At 42.3% G+C, this 22,131-nt stretch overlaps 1 protein-coding gene across 2 annotated transcripts in view; it reads right to left on the bottom strand.

Moving 5' to 3' along the window:
- Positions 1-309: 309 nt before the first annotated feature.
- The window catches only part of LOC128755023 (endonuclease V-like), a 74,990-nt gene continuing 53,168 nt past the window's right edge, over positions 310-22,131 (bottom strand). The window contains exon 8 of one of the 2 annotated variants that reach the window (XM_053858155.1): positions 310-506. In XM_053858155.1, coding sequence (XP_053714130.1) covers positions 435-506 — 72 coding nt within the window. In that variant the 3' untranslated portion in view covers positions 310-434. The remainder of the gene's footprint in view (positions 507-22,131) is intronic. The other variant, XM_053858156.1, reaches the window with a different exon arrangement.

The following is a 22,131-nucleotide window of genomic DNA, read 5'->3' as shown; positions in this document are numbered from 1 at the left end:
ACCCAGAACATTTACATTCTCCATGCTCATTCTGACGTGGGAACTGAGAGAGATGGGCTGATCCACCGTTGGTCAATACTGCCCCATCTGACTACTTTCTATTTCTGGCTTAATCTCCTGCAGAGTCAGCCCCTCTCCCCCTCCGTCCTCAGTTTCCGCTCACCTTGCTGGACAGCGCTCCAGAGGCCTCTGCCAAATCTCACTAAAGGCACATTCCACACCATGTGACTGTTTATGATTTTAAGAGTCAAATGCAGTCCAGTTTACTTGCGGCACAGATGACAGCACTCTGAAGTAGACTGAATATAATTTATTAAAATAGCTTGCATTATAAAATCTGGCCTAAAAACGTAATGAGAGCAGCATATAAAAAGAGAGCGACCCACATCCAGTTTAAATATGGCTGCATCATGAGGTACAGTAAATCTGACACTCTAGTCTTGGCTCAGAGAAACTGAAGCTTGAACTTGGACGTTGTCACATTTCTCCGGCTGAGAGATGAGTCCCTGGAAAAAACAGAAGTGGACCAGTGAACAATACATTTCAGTCAGAATGATAATACAAACATTAAAGGCAAATGTCATTGCAAAGGTTTTTTTGTCAGAAAGAAAATTTGTATTCATCTGCAGCACTAAGTTCTTAGGAGTGGACACTTAAATCAGTGTGGGGGGAAGTCACACAGATCTATTGACAGACATGCAGAAGAGAACACACTGTCTTGAAGTGACAGGAACCATATGGATGACACAACATCAAAGACGAGGGCAGTAGAGGGAACAGCAGCTTGCATCATCTGAGGAGTTTTGACTCTTGATTTTGTGAACCTACATGGATGAACTCACTACATTTTAATGGCAGAAAATATCACAGACTCTACACTATAGATGTATTGATTGAGGTCAGGAGAAGAGCAGTGGGGTCAATAATAAGTGAAGCGATATGGTCGTTATTCTATCTGGAAGCTACTTTTACTCCTCGAACGCCACGGTGTGCATTTCAGCACTTTCTGAACAGACTTCATGCTGAGTCTTCAAAGTAAAGGTGCAACATTCTGAGCATGTTTGTTTGTGTTCTCAGGTGTTTTCCAGCCAATGGTGGTCTGATGACAACTTGTAAGTGACAATGGCAGCTCACATTAACAGATCTCAGACAAATTCTTTAGCCAGGGAGGAAAAACGTACTGATATGAAATGCACAGGACTGAGTAGGAAGTAGTCCACAATCCAACACTGCATAAGGTGCCGTAGTTTATAGTATAAAGTCTAAAAAGGAGAGTACAGATTAACACAGTAGAAGGTTTACAAAACAGTTGTAATAATATATCGGTAATAAATGAACTAATGCTCAATTATAAGACTGCGAACGAAAAAACGAACGCTTGTAGTCACACAGTCCCTGAAGCCCCCTGTTGGCAGGAGCCGAACCCCTGGAACAGAAACTAGTTAGGTGACATTGGATGAATTAATTCATCCTGGTGAACAGCCACCAAGCAACAACAAGTCAGGGCATTTAATGGAACTGTCAAAGATCCTCACCACAGACAAAGAATTTGGAGTGTGTAGTGTTTGTTTGACGGGAGTTTTATCATCATCATCGACCATGAATTGAAATGGATTAAAGGAAATGGGAATGTGCCGATGCATGGAATATTTTGTTTGTTCTGACCTGAGATAAACGCCCACTTTTGGTTTTTGCAATTCAGCTCATTGGCATTAGTTTTTTACTTGATTCATTTGAACCAAATGGGATCTGCTGACTACTCATTTTATTGGGCACTGCACCACCCCTCACATTTGTCACTGGCGCCTCGTTCAACTTTTAATTCCATACAATTGGGTCATTCTTTTCTTCATTCATTTCAGACTTCTCATTCTTGATGTCATTCATCTGCCTGCAGGTCTACTTTTACGTTCTGCACTGGTCTACTGTCACTTTCTCGCTGAGCTCACTTCCCCTCGACTCACGCCCATTGGATGGAAACGGAAAAAAAAACTGTTTCTGGTATTGCAATGCATACATGAGGCTGGAGTGCTGGCTGTAAACTGAACGATGCAAGTCATCATGACTGCGATGAAAAGAGAGCAATCAAAGGGTGACAATGTGCTGTTTACATTCTTGTTATTGATCGTAGTTTGTGTGTGCTCTGCCTAGTCTTTGGATTTGCAAATGGATTTCTGCTCTCAGCCTGCTCTCACCACACAAAACCTCTACATAAGCTTCATCATCCCAAACTGCAGCATATTAGCAGCCCACGATGCTATTAGCCCTGAACTTTATGGAGACGTGAGCTAAACCTGTCATACTGGTGAGAGTGGGCCGAGCAGCAGGCCGGCTATTTACTGAGAATGGCCGTCCAGGGATCTCAGCGCATTACAGCGCAATCAACATCAGCAAATAAATTCAGCAGAGCCGAGCAACAAGATCAGAAACAGCAGAGGAGAATGATGTGAGTCAGGGCAGGGAAGCAGCCGTAGCTGCTGGAGCGGCCGCCGGACATGGTGCAGGGAGAGTTGTTAGGGAAAGCAATGGACTTGTTATGGCCCTGCTGGACATTACTTGACTCTGACCCAGGGTCAGCTGTGGAGACATGTTGCAGCATGTAGCAACCTTTAACATGCCTCAGTGGTCAGGAGCTATGTGAACTGCAATGCGTTTGGGTGGTTAGGTGTGGAGCCTCAGGCCACAGCTGGTTGCTGTAGTAAGCTTTGACAAACACTCTGAATGGATCATTAAAATCTGTTTAAAACAATAGCAATTTTTTGTACAAAATATCAACAATTGTATTATTGTATGTATTGTATGTATTGTATTGTGTTTAAATGTTCACTTATAGATGAGGAGTCTAGTCTCTATTGACAAGTGAAATCACTGGTGGGGATGCTCCGTTGCAAGTAGGAGAACCAGCAACCTGACAGCCTTCCAGTGGTCTGGAAGTCAGACAAAAGCTTCAATCAATCAAAAGGCAATACTACGTACTAATAATCCAATGCTACCAGACCTGTGTTATGTGTGCAGCGTTAACAGATTTCGTCAATAGTGACATTGAACTGGATGCGAAACTTGTGTTCCCCACCAAACACCCACAAACCCTTGTCTTGCTCACACACAGATTACTCAGTCAAGATGGGACGCTGTATTCTGTCAGAAAAGCTCACCATCTCCGCTGAGCATGACTGCGTGGCATTACTCATGTGAACACAAAGCTTCTCCCACATAGCGAAACAGAAACAACCTTGAATTATTGAAATGATCACTTTGTGATCCACATTCTAAAGGGGATACAAGATCAAGCACACAACATCAAGGCCCAGGTGTTCGCTGACAAACTGCCCTACTCCACGGCCAGAGTGGCAGCTCCATTCAGAATCTGTGTGCGCAGGTTATTTGTTCCAGGTTACACTAACGTTTGGCAGACATTTTGACGTAGATGAGCACAGAACAACATCCTACAACCATCATACACACAATGGAAGGTGGGGAAGGCTGCGTACCACTGGACTGACCCCTCCCACTTGGAATAGTTTCACTGACATCTGTGAACCAGTTCGATTCAGCCATGACATCTGATCGGAAAATTCGATCCGAAAAAACTCATTCATTCAGTACTTCCGACAACATGTGAGGAACACAAATAGAAAAATCTAAATAGCATTTCTGAAGGTGTGACTGATGATTTTACGACTTGAACTGTCATGGTAGGCAGGTATGACCTGTGAAACTGACGTCTTCGATTTCCATCTCCTTAAATTGATACAAACATTGATATATAACAATTTATAACATAAAAAAGTCTCAACACAATGACTAAAATCTGCGCTCAAAACAAACACAAGCTGGGTGGTGAGTCAGAACAAAATGTCAATGATTTTCTTCTGTAATGGAAATATATCTGTCATCATCTCATCGTTGGACACAAAAACAGTGACACGTGTGCAGCATGAAAGTGAGAGTAGCACACATGAGGGACAAAAAAATGAACTCCTATATTCCTCTCATGCCTGGCTATTGATACACAGAAGGTGCTCTTTCGGATGCATTTTGGTCATTTATTCTGTGCTAGAAATATTAATATGCTCGTAGCTGATGAATGATGGGCGTTGTTTTATTGATGCAGTTCATCTAAAGTGTTCAACTGGGCTTAGTGGTTTATGACTGAAGAGGGTGCTGCTGGAAAGTGGGTTTATAAAGCTTTATACAGCCTCTGGAAACCGATACAGAAGCGGAAAAAATGACACCTTATCAAATAAATCAACATTTTATATTGGACACCGAAAGGGCACCTTTGCACCAAAAACTAAAAAGAATCGGAGAGAACACAGAACACAGATCATCACAGAAGATGATCAGGCATTATGGCTAGAGTTTTGGGGAATTTGAGTGCTATGTTCAAATATATGGTAGGAACAAAGTGGCCCATTTCAAGGTTTCTCCTTCTAAATAGGAAGAAAAGCACCAGGGATTAAGCTGCAATGGTAAATGTGATTTTCAGTTCTGTCTCTGCATGCTAATAATAGGTAGCACTCTGAAATGCTCACTTTATTTTATCAGCAGAGACGATTGTTTTGTCACAACTGTGTGGTCAGCAGACCAAAGAGGATGACTGTAATTATGGACATCCATCATTGACCATCGTTCAAATGTTGCGTCTTACTCACACAGTAAGTACAGAAGGTGTGTTTACACAAGGGGATTCAGAACCTAAATATTGCTGCTTCATATTGCAATGATTTGAAGATGTCTCTCTTGAAGAGTAAATTTAATGTCGATGAGTTATGACTGTTTCATAAAAGGTTACGTTTGTTTTTTACTGTACCAATTCAGATTAGATTTTTATCACAGCAGTGCTGAGTCCAATTATTTCACTCTCCAGTTTATATGGCCGATCCGTTGCCGTGGCAGGTGATGTTTTATTTTCTTTAAAATAAGAAAGCCTTTGGCTCTTTGAAAAAGGAAGAAAGTGAAAATTCAGCAGGAGGCAACTTATTGATGGTGCAGTTGCAGTTTTGCTTTGAAAGTTCAGAGAAAACAGAGTCAGACAGGAGTCACGGTCCACATGCAAGTTTCACATTAAATCACTTGAATTTGGGCTTCACACGTCACGAGATAAAGCAGAGGGAAAATTCAGAATTCTTCCCAGCATAAAACAGGTTGAAGCATCACTCTGGAGGAAACTGTTCAGCACACTATGTTAATACTTAATAGCAATGCAAGTAGTGTTTCTTTAAGAAGTCTTGTTTATTTTCATGGTTAGAAGCGATGCACACACATTTACAGCAGTTGCGGACGGTGGGTTGTTAATATTCACACAAAGTATGAATTATTGGGATGTGCATTGCTGATGTCAGGAGGAAGCTGTTTTGCATGTTTATTATCTCTTGCTCTGAAACAGTTAATAAGTGATGTTCCAGGTTGTCTGCTCTCTTCCACGTCTCGTATAGAGAAATGCAAATTTGTGAGGTGGTGGAACACATTGAGGTATATTTTTAAGACTCACTTTGACTTGTAATAATTTTATCTTGCCTGCTGTTTATGAACGGTAAACTATGTGGAACTTGGAATGCTTCTTCTCGCCTTGGCTGAGTATTTTGTCTCAAGGTGCCTTAAAATGATGATTGACTTATCACTGAATAGATATGATCCAAGGATGAAGCGCAGAGGTCTTCACACAAGGTGGTGCAGGTTTGTGATCCCACCAGTCAAGCACATAAGTTAACCAAACAGGTGTCAGCTAAGACCAGCAGCACCAGACTGACAACCAACTGATCACAGTATTCGGACACGTGACAAAAGGAGAGGTGAGCCCCAGTGTGCGGTAATAGAAATTCCACTTGGATACTTATCACGTAATCGATTCTGTTCTGGGCGGTGACAATGAAAATGTTTTCATTTTACGTACCAAAATGATTTAGCAAACTTTCTGAGAAGAGAATCCTCAACTCTGATCGTGCTTGTGAGGTCGATGACAATAGTCTGCTCTGCACAAAGAAGCTTTTGTGTTATTTCTGAAGTGAACACGTTTCTGGTTTGGAAATTAAACTCATACATTGCATGAGGTACCGCGGGTTTACATTTTGGTTTGGTGGTGGCCAGGCTTCAACTTCAAATGCAGGTTTGGCAAGGTGCTCTTGGTGATGAGAACAAATATGAAAACTTTGTGCGAGTACTGCACCTGCAGTTTTTCTGATATGGTACTTGTTCTAGGCTGAGTTGCTGGGGCAGCAGTCAAGTTCAGGAGACCCAGGCTCCCATCTGAAACCCTCTTGGGAAATACTGAGGTGTTCCAGTCTCAGATGCCAAAGACACCTCCACTAGCTTCTTACAATGCGGACAAGCAGAGGAGCTTCTCAATTCATCTCTGTGGGACACTCCAGCCACCCGGCAGAGAAGACTCATCAGGATCAGGTTCTCAGATAAAACAGCCCACAATACGTGGAGGCACAACGAAACATCCAGGTGTATCCAGTTGAAGAAAACAGGAGAAAGTTTGGAGGGAGTCATGAAATGAAGAGACTTATCATAGAGGCGACTGACCAAACTCAGGTGTATGGACCAGGTGAAATGAATGTATTCACAAATAAATATCCAGATCCAAAGGAGGCCTGATGTACATGAAAATATTGAAGCCTCAGTCACTTGTTTTCAGCCTCATTAACGCACAGTCAGCAAGCAAAACAATTAAGACTCAAGACTAGTTTCCCACACAAGCGAGACGTGGAGGTGGAGGCTTTGCTGTAATGGATGTATGTTGTATTAGCGATGTAATAAGACTGTAAAACACGGCACAGCCTCTGGTTCCCACCAGCCTCTGCAATTATTGATGTGGAAAAGTCAATCTACACATCACGACACGTGCACGCGGACGTGCCCGCGCAGTAACATTAGCAAACCAATCCAACCAGAGTCAGCACTTTTCCTGACAGTAAACAAGCACACGAGCTGCTTAGCCATGCTCCTCAGGCCCTGGGCAGCATTGGCGGAGCCACACACACACTCACACATATGTAAAGATTAGTGAGACCTTCCCGTTTTCTACTCATGGCAGGCAGGAGGGCAGTAGATCATCAGGGGGCAGAACCTTTCACTGCTAATAATCTGCAGTGCGCTCCACAGAGTGGGGGGTCATGAATCATGCAGGATGGGGTCACAGAGTAGGAGAGAGTCCTGACAGAGCAGACCCTCGCAGTCCTTGGACATGCCTGGATTCATTCCCAGTGTCTGTGCGACAGTAGAGCAGAGGGGCTGAGCCTGCTCAGGTGTTGTGAGCAGAACCTCATCTTGGATCAAGTCACTTGGCGGCAGACAGCTTTAAGAGCAGCCATAAAACACAAGGCAAATCTGTAACATCAGGGTCTGTGATATTTCATCAACCGTAACATGTAATGACGGCTACAACGTGACGGAAAACAAGCCTAAGTATGACAACAAGCTTAAAACATAGAGACTGAAGGATACATTCAGTGAGGCAAGCGGCTCGTGGAGTGGCACCATGTCAGTGGGAAAATGATGCCGCAGAAATGTCACTGGTGCAGCGTTAGTTTGAAGAAACATTGAGCCAGCTGTTGTTTCTGCAATATATTTGGTTGATATATTTCAACACCAGATTGTCCTCAGAATATCTAAACAATACCTGCGATGAGGAGCAACCTGTTGTGAAAGTCTACAATTATGTTAAAGAATATTAAAGTGCAAATTCTGCCATCTGTTTCACAGCACATATTTTGATATCCTTCAACTCTGAAAGCATTAACATCCAGTTAATCCAAAAAATGCCAGGTTGTTTTCCCAACCCATTTTTCTGGGTAGCTGCAAAGATGGAGCAGAATGCTTTATGAAGTTAATGACTTCCAGAAGCAGATTGAGAAACTTTTCACAAACTGATCACCATATTGGACACAATAACTCTGTTTAAGAAGCACAATTGAGATTTTGCACAACAGAACACCATATAGTCGATTGGACTATACGTGGATTGTATCTGAATACAGGATGCCAAAAGAGAAAGGCACTAAAGATTTGAAAGCTGCCTCTTTGGTTGCCCGGACAGGTGCTAGCAACAAGGATGTATTACCAGCTATTGCTAAACAAGGTAACAACCTGGCCAAGGTCTGTGAGTTGGTAAACTCGCTTAAGAAATCGCATGAAAGCCACTTAGATTCCATTGAAGAAAGCCTCTCCAACCTTCAAACAGACAGTCATGAAGCCTACCAGGTGGCCTTATCATCGACAGACAGGCGCATCACAGCACTGGAAGCTACCTGTGCGGAGTAAAAGGCAGCGACTAAGATAAATGATCTTGAGGGTTGCTTTCGATGTCAATGTCAGAATCATCGGCATTCCGGAGCACAAAAAAGGAGGAAACCCCACTGACTTTTTTCCCAGCTGATTCCTGAACTTCTGGGTAATGGAAACCTTTCAAAACCACTGAGGGTTGTCAGAGCTCATCAACTTCAAAGGGCGAAGCTACCAGACTCAGACAAACCACGGGTCATCATTGCGAAAATGCATCACGAAAACTTTTTCATCTGAGTCGACAGCACGGTCCCTAGAAATACACAGGGAACAACAGGTGGGTCTTCATCTTTCCGGATTACACTACTGAAGTGTTGACTCAACTACAGACCTTCAACAATGTCAGAAAGAAGCTTGTGGAGCTGAAAGATAAATGCACCTTGCACTTTCCGGCCATACTCCACATTGTGTATAATGACACCACCTCAGTCTTCAAATCACCTGAGGATGCCGAACGATTTGCCAGCGCACTTTCATTAGTAGCTGGATCATAGTGTTGTCCCAATTCTAAGGGACGTCAATCACGTCACTTCGTCATCGGAGGGCACTTCATAGTGGGGGGCACTCAAAACCAAGTGCTAGTGTTAAGAGCTAGTGTTAGGGTGAGAAATGAGCTCAAGACCCTAAAAGAGTGGTCTTGAGACTAAGCTCGAGAACAAAATCAATCATGAGTACTACAACACTACGATCTGCTCCCAGTTCATGACAGTGTCCACATCCACAAGGTTTCAGGCTTGGACCATTCTCACCAAGCACTTTGCAGATGGTTTTGTTCCCCTCTTGGTTCCACTTCAGCCTGGGGAACACATAATAACCGTTAATAAACTACTTGCTTGTTTACTACTAGTAATCTATAAACATGTTGTGGTTCTTTCGGTGACCATTCCAGAGTAAAACATGCTTATTAACACACTATTCTGAAAGATAACTTACTGGCCAAATATAATGCTAATACTCATACGAAAAACATGTTAATTTATGGTAAAATCTGTTCCATACTCTACAGTGTAACCAAACAGTCTTGTTCCTGACAACTTTCAACAGCTCCTTTGGTCCAGCCCACCATGTTGCAGTGAGTTCAGTGTGACAAAGTGATTTAGGAGACGACACACTCATTTAACTGAAGATCACTGCTGTATCAACAAGGTTCTTCTACTTGTGAACAAATGTCTTTGCTAATATCTTTCATATATATGTTCAAAATAGATTTGGCACGGGTTAGTGAATATGCATTTTTTAGGTACATTTGTAACACAGTAGCAACTCTTATGAAACAGCAAAAGGTTAATGCACTCAGTGAAATATTCAAGCAGAATGGGAGCAAGCCCCCTGCATTCCAAGAAGATAGGCACGGTAATTCATTAATGCGAGTGAATTATTGATGATGTGTGGGTGTAACAGAATCGAGGCTCAGACGAACTATGACTGAGTTTGATCAACGTCAACTGTATCATCCAGATAATAACAGCAGAACAATCACACGTGACAGCAACTCTTTTGACTCATGCATCCATACGTCACTGATAAAACTGCAGAGGTTGTTTCAAGAAAATTGAGAAATACCTTCATGATTTGTATCAATTGAAATATTATTGTTTAAACAAGCAGTAATTATTAATGATTTTCATCATAATTCACCCATATTTTAACATCAACACTACTGCTGTGTGAAGGCAGAATCACCACCACCCTGAATGTGGAGCAGAACCTACAAAAGGAATTCATCACATTTCCCTTAAGGTTAACCTAGGGAGGAGATATGAAACCTCAGGATACACTGCATTGCTGTTTCACTCTCTCATCATGACACGTTCACATTCTACAGCCTGAAACTCCTTCCTTTTCCTCCAAGTTCTTTCAAGTTTTTTAGCTCTGACTGATCAAATTTTAATAAAACTTCCTCAAACGAAGACACTTAAAGCTCCCAGCAGTGTTTCTAACGAAAGATAAAACTCAACTGAACAAATGACACAGATGAAAGAAAGCACACCACTGAGTTATTGACTGTGATGAAACAGAATGAATGAGTAAGAACGGAAGATGCAGGCACAACTCTCATTCACGCTATGACGCAAACTTGGGGACCTCCCACCTTCAGAATGATGTCACCCTGAGATGTGAGGTTCGATCAGATTTGACAGATAATGTTGTGACTAATGCTAGATGAGTCCATAGGAGTTTTATCGGGATATGAAAGAGGCATACGTGAATGTTGATGTCAATGTCATGCAACAGTGAGGAGTTGGACAGTATATTGTGATGTGGGAAAATTGACTTAGCTACAGTCAGTCTGCCTGATCTCTGCCATCCAAACACACCTGTCTTTCACTATTAAAACTCCAGACCAGAGTCATGATTGATTCCACAATGAGGGTGCAACGCTGCTCTTAAAAAAATAAGGGTGGACACAAATTCACTAGGCCATATGAAAACATGCCAACTGACAAAACAACACCATTCTACAACACATATATTTTTAAAAAATATTTTAAAAATAAATACATACATAAATTAATACATTAAATGATTGAGATTCCACTGAATGTGTCTCTATTTTTAGCTGGTTCCAACTGAAAAAACAAGCATCAGATGATTCCTTCAAAGCCACATGGTACATCAGAACACCAACAAAACATCACCTTCTGTCCCCAGTATCAACCTTTCCAGATCATTTTATTTCGATACATTTAAAACTATTTTGCCAACAGACACACAGTCAGGCAGCGTAAAACAAATCCTGCTGGGTGGGGGTAATTATAAGTCAACATTCTAACACCAGCAATATTTGGAAAAGGTGTATGTGACCTCCATAATGTTCAATGCCAAGATCTGGTCTAGACGTTTCATTTATTCAAGCATTTTCAGATTATATAACTCGAGTGCTGCTAAAGGCAGTAAGAGACCACAACAGTGGCACAGCTATTGAATGAGGTCATTTCTTTCTAAAGAGCTGTCAGAGAACATTTCCATCGAGTCTGTTAAGGAATATAAATTAGCAGCGAAATATTGGCGGGCCTGAATGCATACGGTGTTTTATTTGGCAATTGGAAACTACTGCCGTTGGTTGGATTGAATGGGGTCCTGACAGATAGCTTCATATACAGAATAAGACAAGTAGGCATCTGTTTTTTTTTTCTTGCAGCTATTGTAAGGTGTTGCTGGTCTGCAGTGGTCAGTGAATGTCAACCATTACTGATGCATACGTGCAACTGATATCTGTATCTGCATGCACAAGTGGAAGATGCAGAAAGTGTCTCCTTTATCTCTATCAAAGTCGGAAGAAAATGTCTTCCTCTAGAAGCAACGTGTGTATTTTCCTAATAACAAGGCAAAATGCCAGCATTTCCTCCTCAGCAGGTCCAGCGACAAGCCTCATCAGGTCTTCTGTGTCTTTGGCTGGAGTTGTCCAGGAGAAATCCAGCTTCTGTTGACCAGGTGATGCTTCACCCAGTGGTGAGAGTCAGGGAAATCCTCCTGTCTCGTACTTTTTCTGCAAGAGCGTTACTGTACTGCCGTCTTACTTCTTTCAATGTTTCAGCAAGTTGGATGAGGAGTTTTTTTGCAGGTTGAAATTGTGTGTACATTGGACACCAGGCGATTATATTCTCGCCTCAGACAAACACTATTTCCAACTAGAGAATGTGTACATCTCTTCTCTCTCAGTGCTCGGTTTGATTTTGTTTCTGACATTGGAGCAGATGGTGACGTCATTCCCTGAGATGCCGAGGGAAAATTGGATCTCTTTTTCAAGTTTGCATGTTAAATACACTTGTCAATCTATTAGACAAACAAATCTGACTAATGGCATCTTTATGCCTGACTTCAACACTATGGAGAGTGTTTCGTGGGTTGACGCAGTGTTGGCCTGAACAAGCGCTTCTCTTTGTCTCCTGTTCCCGTTGTGTTGCCTCATAACACCAGCATCCTCAATGACTCTGAGCCCAGCAAGCATGTTGCTCGTGTCTTCCAGCTTTCGGCATCCCGTCATACATCCATGGCTTTTAAGAGGGTTATTCTGAATTCTGATTCGATTCAGTGCCATGTTTGATGGGCATGGGCCGGAGAGAGTTGGGAGTGGGAGAAGAGTGAGAGGAATGACTGGGGCGGAGAGATGAGACGGAGCAGCGAGGACGAATGCATAAAAGAGCATATCGTCCAGGTTGGAGGACTGTTGGAGTGGAAAGATATTGAATATGAATAAAAGGACTACAAAGGGATGTGGCAGTTGGACCTGCTCTTTGACTTCACAAAGCACTGGCTCTGTGAAACCGCCCCTTTGGCTTGCGATTGTCACTGTGAAGGTTTCATACCATGAATAAAAAAAGTCCCAGCATCCAGCTGCGGAAAGCCCCGCTTTACTGCTACGGCGAATATTTACCACCAATGTGTGTTATGGAACGCTGAGGCACTGAATCAAATAAGGGATGTTTGTAGCATACAAAACCCCACGACATTTGAGTCGTAACATATCTTGACACAGAATGTATGAAGACATAACACAACATCATCTATTAACTGCTGATCTCACAAGAAGTCATCCTGTGTGCCGTTCGGCTGCAAATGAACATTAGTGATGCATGAAGCAGCACGTCGTAACCTCTGCGAACTCAAAGGCAATCCAAGCTGGCCCGACTCATGCTGGCGTACTCCACACCAATGGGCCCATTACGGCTTATGAATGGCCGGGGAGGCGAGGCGTTACAGTGGGCTTTGGTAAAAGACGCAGAGGCTGTGTGTACTTTATCAAGTCTAATGATGTGTGTAGGTGCTGCTGGCTTTCCCACAGTGGGATGGGTGAGTGCAGCAGCATAACAAGAGTGCAGATGAACAACAATAAGAGGACTTGAGAGTGTAAGCACAAACCCTGGGGGAGGAATTGTTGCACAAATCCGTGATTTTGAAGGAGAGCAACATTGATGCTGTGCTCTCTGACAGATCTCAGCACGGGATCGTAGAAGGGCTCAAACCTAAGAGCTGCGCGCTTTATTCATTTTAGGAAACAGCCTGAACGGCTCACGTAATGACAGGATGTCCAAATATAGAGCTGTGTAACCCAAAAAGTAATTTCTTTTCTACCACCAACAGGCTGCAAATGAATCATGCATGAGTGATGTCCCAATGCCAATTAGCGACTTCAAGCATCATCCAGGCCGATCGCCACCTTCCTGAGGAGTTGGATCGATGACTCCACCCTCATGAGTTTTGATCTATTCCAGCTCTTCTCTATCTACCTGTCAACTTTGAAATACAGTGGAGCCTCGGTTTTCGAACGTCCCAGACTCGAACAAAGCGGAGTTCTAACGAAAATTTCAAGCTTTTTTTGCTACTGATTTCGAACGAAAATCCAGAACGCGAACGCCTCCGAAAGTGCCGGAAAAGACATAACGTGCGTGGACCAATCAGCTGACCCACGACGTGCTTTGTTATTGTGTATAACGCAGCCTCTGTATGCAGACGAGTCCCGTTAGCTACATTTACTGACTGCTTTTTCTTCATATTGAGGTGTAAAACCTTCCCTGTCTCTGCACTGGACCGTGGTAGAGTGTCACAGGGGAGGTGCTCGCGCTCCACACCTCCGAGGCCCGTGCGCTCACTCCAGGGTTTGATGTCCTGTTGTGGGCTGGAGCTGGGACAGGGATGAGGCGAGTCTGGGACAGAGCGTTACTTGGTTTATGACTTTGTCACAGCCAAACTGCACAGAAGCACACATTCAGAGCTGGACACGCACCGGGCACCTCTTCACTTCTGGAGAGACGTCACTCACTTGGCAACCCCTCCGACATGCAGCAGCCACACACACAGACGAACAGCGCACCTGCAGCACACACTCTACATTCACTCCTACAAAAGCCTATTATAAGGCTTGGAACACATTGTTTCTTTTTCGAACAAATCACTCCTTGAACTGCCTTCTGGAACAGATTGTGGTCGAGAACCGAGGTTCCACTGTACACACAAATATTACACAAATACAGTGCAAATATCAGGGTCGACCCAGAAGACGTAGCAGGCATAAACATTGATTTGATCCACGTGCAAAATAAAGCAAGCACTTGATGAATAAAAGATTCTTATATAGATAATAGATTATATGGGATGAAATACTTATAGAAACTATTTATGAAATAATAATAACCTGCATGGTTAGTAATATGGTGGTGTAGGAACCACGGGTGATGGGTGGGACATCTGCCCCCAATGTTAGAGACAGGTACATTTATCCCACTGATCGTAGAGGTTCTTAACTACTGCTTTTATTTTGAAGTCAGTTTTTATTGAAGGAGCACAACAATGTAGAATGTTGTGCTGCCAGTATTAGTGTTAGTATCTATTTGATGTGAGAGGTATCACTTTTATTTAATTTTGTTGAGCAAACTGCTTCAGTGAGCCAGTAGCACAACATTACAGTGCATAATCATAATATTACAACTTAATTATTACAACTTGTTTTAAACTGTTTTTCAAGAAGTGAATAATTTTTGTCATTACTCTTCTTTTTTCATGTCAGTTGTTACTTAAAAAAAGTTAAATTGGCAAGTTAACCAAAGCAACTAACAACAAGCTGACTTTGACTGATAAACATGAAAACCATGCACCTGTGTGAGCTCCTAAGTTTATTTTTGTGCTACTGAAATATTTAGCTTACTAGTACAAGTGCTGCCATGTGACACAGTAAGCGTACAGCCCTGGAGAAACATAATCATTATGCTTTGATTGAAGACTCCAACGCCATTTAGTCCAAGCAATAAAGAGTAAAAGATCACATATCGATTTGTCAATGTTTTGTAGGGCAGTTATTTTGATATAGTTCAGCTCAAAGTATTTACCATCTGTCAGGTTTCCAATTTGTGTCCTTCGTGTCCTCTCCCACTCACATGCGCGGATCTTTCAGGAGACTCCAGTATTGAGTCCTGAGGTCTGTCAAATGGGCTTTCGTGAGTTTAACATTGTTCACAGATATCAAGACATGAGTCATTTGGAAGAAAAGCAATATTCATCCTTCAACTTTGCTTGGGGTTTTTCAAGTGTATGCTAGTAAGTTAAATCATGATACTGCCATCAGCATGAGCCACACTTCTGTGCTCTGCCGAAGACTCGGAGCAAATGTCAGGACTGAATTCCCACCTGGATTATTAATATTCATCATGATCAGCTGCTCTAGGTAGACAGACAAATATATATATATATATATATATATATATATATATATATATATATATATATATATATATATATATATATATATATATATATATATTCATCTTGTAATAACATCGGACAGCACTATAGCTGGAGAGGAATATTTCAATGGGTAAATACAACTATCTGGGCCCGGAAGGAGCAGCAGGAGCAGCTCATCATGTGTGGACTATGGCAATCAGTATAGGACACAAAAGTCCACTTCCCCAATGTCAATATATTACGCCATGGGAGTGAGGATGGGTTGAATATAGATATCAATGTTTCACCAGTCACTGACTCGCTCATCCATATTCTCCAAAGGTTTATCTTTTCCGAATCGAGAGGACAGAATAGCTGTGATAGCGTTGGAGGGTTCTCAAACTTTGATGTTGAATAGCGGTGAAGTTTTCCTAAACTCCCTCATATAACATAGTAATGCCAAAGGCAGCATTCAGAGTTTCATTTTGACGCATAGGTGTTTCAATGGTGTGAAAAAACGAGTGAAAAAAAAAACAAGTGGATGGATGTCACTTGCTATATATAGCCCCTTATGAGGCATTCCTCCTTACCGACGTGTTTGTCTGACAATCAGGTGGTTCTCCAGTACACTGCCGGTGGTTTTCAGTCGTGCTGCATTACACGAAGGTACAAATTGAACAGCAGCAAAGCCTTTGACCTCAGCACACACCCTGGTCCAATGTCTACAAAAGGCTTCTGTGTTTTTATGACAAAGACAGTCCAATAAGTGTCCTATTAAATGTTCCCACTCATTTTCCAAGGCACAAACTCCATGTCCTTGTAGAGTCCTTTGGACCAGTGTGAGCAACCAGTCGTTGTCAGCTATGGTGACTGCGGTCATAGTTTATAAGCCTTTAAAACAGTGATGGGGATTTAGACATTTGTATAATTCACATTGAGAAATGGAAAATATGTGAAATTTAAAAATAAAAAAGGAAGAAATTCATGCCTAATATATTAAAAATATATATTGAGATTCTTTGAATACAATAATATTGTCATTGAAGTCACATATTTTTAATAATATTTATCATGTCTCAAACTGATAGATAAGGCTCATGAATCCGTCTTGTGAGAGACTTCATTTTGTCCACTTGAGGCCACTGGATTCCGTGTCCGCTTGTCATGGAACAGTGAAAAAAAATGAACGAGGAATAGGTAACTTAATTTCTTCACCTGTCTAGTGTGTAGCCTACACTGCACTACATCGGTCCTCTCTCTCCTCTGCCGAACTCTGACACCTGTATCATGCCTCCCTCCCAATTGGCTCACTGTATACACACATTTTGACCAGCCATGAGCGACTTCAATAGATCACTTCAAATAGCCGGCCATTCTACTTGCTGTTCGTTCCATTGTGTATGTAGCAGTGTCACTTGGCTGTATTGTGTGCGCGCGTGTGCAACCCACTTCCACGTCCAGTGCAGTGGTGGAAAATGCCAGCCGGTAGTACACACGGTTGAACAATGCTTAATTTTATTGGTCTAATGAGACAATGCTTAATGTCTTGTCTGCAAGAAGTCCTGTAGTCTGGAAATTACGGTATTTTATATTCAATTCCGGATGGATTTTTGGTTGCTTAGTGTGCGCAGAGTCCATATCAGCACTGTGCAATTGCTCACGCGTGCAGCTTAGAGCGAACGCTGGTCCTATTCCTCCTACTGTCCATATCAGAGTTAGGGATTTCTTATACTAACAATAGCTGACTGTGACAGCCAGGATCATCTTCCACGCACATCCAGGAGAGCAGTCACAAAGCAGTCTTGGTAAACCATAAATCCCAGGAGAGTCAGGTCTGCGAGGGTGTTCCAGATTGTCAGACCTGCAGGGCCTTTGATAGAGGCAACAACCAAGAACAGAAATTATTTCTTCATGTAAAAAAAAAAAAAAAACATGTCCCTAAAAAGTATCTACATTGCGCTTTGAAATCCATTGTTCAGTTAAGAGAATGTGTGCAATGAAATGATAAAAGTTTTAATTGGCTGAGCACTGAAACTCCATACATGTACGATACCACTTAAACATGCGACTTTCCCAGATAACATACGGTTCAGTGTTGCGTAACAGGGAATCTCATTAGTGTCAACAGCCAGTGGGAGAGGCCTCCATAGCAGTTAATCCCCATCCTGACGGAGGCCGGCATCCCTGCTGACTGAAGCATATAATGAACCAAGACTGCTCACTTTGGCTGCAGCGGGGAAGACAGTGGGGGCTTCACAAAGATGCCTCAAAAACCCCGAGACCTTCGTGTGAACCCCTCTGTCAAATCATCTCATGAATGATGTTGTGCAGTGTCTTCTCTCGCGCGTGTCCTCGTTGCTAAATATCCCAATTGATTTGTCTTTAGAGGCCTGTGGGGAAAAAAAGGCCTATTGATTTTCAGGTTCACATCCACAGCTTGTGATCATTTTGGTGAAGTTAACAATGAGACACCTGGGTGTCAAGAGTGGGGAGAATTATGGTGAGGACATCACACTTTAGAGAGAAAACTGTTTGAGATAAATTAGATTGTGAACTTAAACAAAAAAAAAAAAAAAGTGAAAATTACAGCGCCCACAAGGGAACGGGAGGAAAAAAAGTCACTAACTCTGCAAGCACCAGGTAGTAATTTCCTTATCAGCAAATGCAGACAGAATCGGCAGGGCTTTCACGGTGGAGGGAGAACTCTGAGCTGGTGACACTGATCCAGTTTGCCAGTCATCAGCTGCAGGACCTTGGACAGCTCTGTGGGTATAGACGAATGCTGAGCGCAAAGAGGTGAACAAGCTGAAAGAGATGAAAGATGTCTGCTTTGTTCTGAAGGCACTCAATCCTGTTGGAGTCGAGTTGTAGTAGAGAGAGATGTTGTCTGAGACTCAACTGTTTTCCAACTTCGCCTGGCATATAGACTCACGTGACAAACTAAACCCATGCAGCACGAGCATCAATGGAAGCATCGATGGATGGGGATTCAAATCGAAATTCATATGGCTGAACATGTACACCACCTAATGGCCATCGATGTAAAATAAATATGGATTTCTTGCACCTTTCAACAGCCCCTAGGAGAACACCCATCGTGACTCTTATGATCAAAGTTAAATTTGTCATGTTCAGTTTTTCTTGTGCTTTTATTTTGTTATTTCACGTGTCGTTTCCTTTTCTTTGTTTAAACAAACGTATTCACACGGAGGACCAGCTCTTTAAATAGTGCGGTACTAATTATCTTGGAATGGCCCATTGACTAGTCAACGGTCAATTGATCAAGGTATCCATCAAACAATTGACTGCATGGTCATCTTTTACCATCCTTGAGGAACAGGATATATATCTCACACATAGACACACACGTTTGCATCTCCATATTTGTGGTGAGCACTCTTTGACATATTGCTTTACCCAGCCTCCCCCCCCCCCCAAAACCAAACCATGCAAAACAAAAGGCTAACCTTAACCAGGACCCTGAACCAAACTGAAACCTATTCATAATGACCCTCAAATTGAAGCGCACACACATAAAACACTGAAACGTCTGAAAAGCAAGCAGAAAACGGACTTTGAGGGCTGGGATACATAACCACCACCATTATAAAGCAAAGCCGCAGAAGAAAACCCCCTTCAGCCTGAGACCATTTTACTGTGAAGGTTTCAGAATGGTACTCGAAGTGCTCAAACTAGAATGTCAAGTGTTGAATATTTTCCACTGTCTGAGTCCCAATAACATTTCTACACGCGTGTCCCAGTTAGCGTAATGCAAGAAAGCCCATGCATTCAGCAAACAACCTAAATGTATCGCAGTCAAGTTGCTGTGATAGCATCAACAGCATTCCTAATTTGGATTCAGATCATGAAAATGTGATCTGTATCTAGTTTAAGTCCAATCGCTACAATTTAGCACTAAATTATTAAATATATTACACATACAGGTTTTGCGAAAATCTTTCAATTGATGCACATTTGTTGCAGACTTGTTATTGCATTCCACTGTAAAAAATGTGCTGCAATCGGTCTGTGGGTGAAAGAGTTGACATATGTCATCTGGCCCTTCTTCTTGGCAAAAAGGAAAAAACATGACTTTTATGCTATTTATTAAGGACACACCTGATGACTAGACAAAAGCTTTTGCTTTGTTCATTTTTATCATTTCACACTGTGACTAAGTTATCACTGTGATGGGGTGGGTAAGGGGAACTCATTGGTGGTAGAAATCAAATTTGCTTTTTGTTTGTTTTCCACATAATTTAAAAATAAAAAAATAAATCGATGCACATGAAAAATATATAGTGCACATTTTAATATTTATCACATATGTGTTAAACGTACAATTATTGCTGCTGGTAAAGTCCGCCCCTCGCGGGCTGAAAAGCCTTCCATGTGAGCTAAACTGGACAGGAGAAGGTCAACTTCCATCCTGCCCTCACCTTCAATTTGCATTTCTGTAATTTCACAATCCTAACTGTGAGATCAATTCATGCCATTTTTGTGTGCTGGATCTATTACAGATGTATGAGTTCTGAGGGACCCCGAGTGTTTAACAGCACTCAATAGTGCTGGCCAGTTGTTGCTGGCTCCTCCTGTACAGACAGGATGAGAAGGTGACCACCATATGGTGCAGCTGTTTTACAGATGGGCACAACGGGGAATGACTACATACCACTTTCTGACATTGATACAGATACCACAACCATGAGTACGAGTACATGAAATGGTCAACAATCTGGTATTCACTTCCATCCAATCCCTTCTTCTTCCTTTGCTACAGCTCTTAGTCAGTGTTCTGATCCCCTGAAGGAAGAAAAGAAATGGCTGGCAAAATACCTGCAGTTATGTAATATTGCTGTGGCTTTATCAAAAAATTGAAGCCAACCGCCTCAACAGCAAATGTCCTCCAAGTGTGATTTGGCAAGGAGTGTGTGCCTGAACTGCACTGAGTTGGCGACAGTGTACAAGTACCTTCAGGGACAAGTTAAAAAGATGAGCATTTTAGGTGGGGTCCAGGAAGTCCAGCCCATCAAGTAGCAGAGTTCTCGGGTCACTGCCATGCATGTAACAGGCGGTCACACGACCTCCTGCAGCGCATACTTCCACCGCCGGGCGGTGCGCTGCAGCAGAACATCAGATTGAACCATCCACAGCTACAGGCCAGGTCCACAAACAAGTCAAGAACTTTGGTTCGGGAACTACATGGCATGCACCCATCATACCTGAACCTGCAAGTGAGCTGGATTTTAAAAGAAAAGCAAATAGCTGCAGCCTTAGGAAGAGGAAGGTCACAGATTTGAGTCCAACATGAGGCAGGTGATTTTGTTTTTCGACTGTCCAAAATAAGGATGCACCAATCTGACATTTGTGGTCCCAATTCCAGCTACTGGGCTTTGGAACCAATCTGATACCAGTGTTTAAGTGTTAGCCTTCTTCCCATGCTCTGGGATAACACTGGTCATGCTTTAGGTGAAAAGGAAAAATGACTTGACAAAATGTTCAACAAATACTGCCTGCGCTACCACATGGTACAACACCGCTGCTGTAGCGCTTCAAATCAGCGAGGATATATATTTAGCGGAGCTATGCACGACACCGCTTCAGTTTGTAGTGGAGAGAAACAAACAGACAGGAAATCAACAAGCGAAAAGTGACGAGAATCCTGGAAAATTCCATAATAAATCTCAACGTGTTGTAGTTATTTGCATTTTACTGTGAGAGCAATCCGAGCATGGGCTACATCTCCCGCTCAGCTTCGGGTGGAAACTGAAAACTCCGCTGCAGTACACTGCAGCAACGCTGTATCTTGAGCCACTGCCATGTTATCATTATGACGGGCGCCACGTGTGACATCAACGTGAGCACTGAACATAGAGTCTAAATGCCAGGATCAGCACCCAGAGCGGCAATTTCTCACTGATGCAAGAGGCTGGATCGGGTTATACTAATACTAATACTAGGATCGGGATCAGTGCATCCCAAGTCCAAACGCATACATCAACTAGTGAGGTTTTTAAGTGGTGTGACAAAGTCTATTAGGGATGGCTAATTCATGCTGGAGGGGATTCTCTCCGTGCTGGTTACATTTCAGGTGAGCCTGCTTGAAAGAAAGAAAGTGGTCTTGTTCATTGTTTGCCAGTGCTTGATAGTTCTGCCATATTGTGGACCGAGATGTTTATGTGCGTTAGTTTACAAGTCAAATTACAGAGTAATTAAATGGGCTATTTGATTGTCTTTGAGATGAGAGATTTATTGCATTTAACATTATAACTTCATTTATTGTACGGCTGTACTAGAGTTCACCGTTAATAAAGTTAATATAACTCTTGAATTACTGCCAGTTACTTTGATATCAACTTGATTTCTGTTAACATTGTAATACATTCCTGTTCCAGACCACACAAACGCATACACATAAACCACTCTACACCTTCTATAACGTGGATTGCGAAAAGCACAAAAAAACTTCATTGAATCTTTAACAGGGTTCATCATCTATAATCCACCCCCTCAACCAGCAGCTTTTATGAAATTACAGGCATCAACTCTAACAAGTAGAATTTTGCCTCCCAAATGTTTCGCAGCCAGTGTTGGGCAAGTTACTTTAAGTTACGAACTTAGTTACAGTTACTAGTTACCTCAATCAAAAGTAACTTTGTTACTTCAAGTTACTCATCGCTG

This window comes from Synchiropus splendidus, chromosome 2 (genome assembly GCF_027744825.2).
Source record: "Synchiropus splendidus isolate RoL2022-P1 chromosome 2, RoL_Sspl_1.0, whole genome shotgun sequence".
Classification (NCBI taxonomy): Eukaryota; Metazoa; Chordata; class Actinopteri; order Syngnathiformes; family Callionymidae; genus Synchiropus; species Synchiropus splendidus.
Note: the sequence above shows the minus strand (reverse complement) of the source record. Positions and strands in the feature narration are given on the sequence as shown.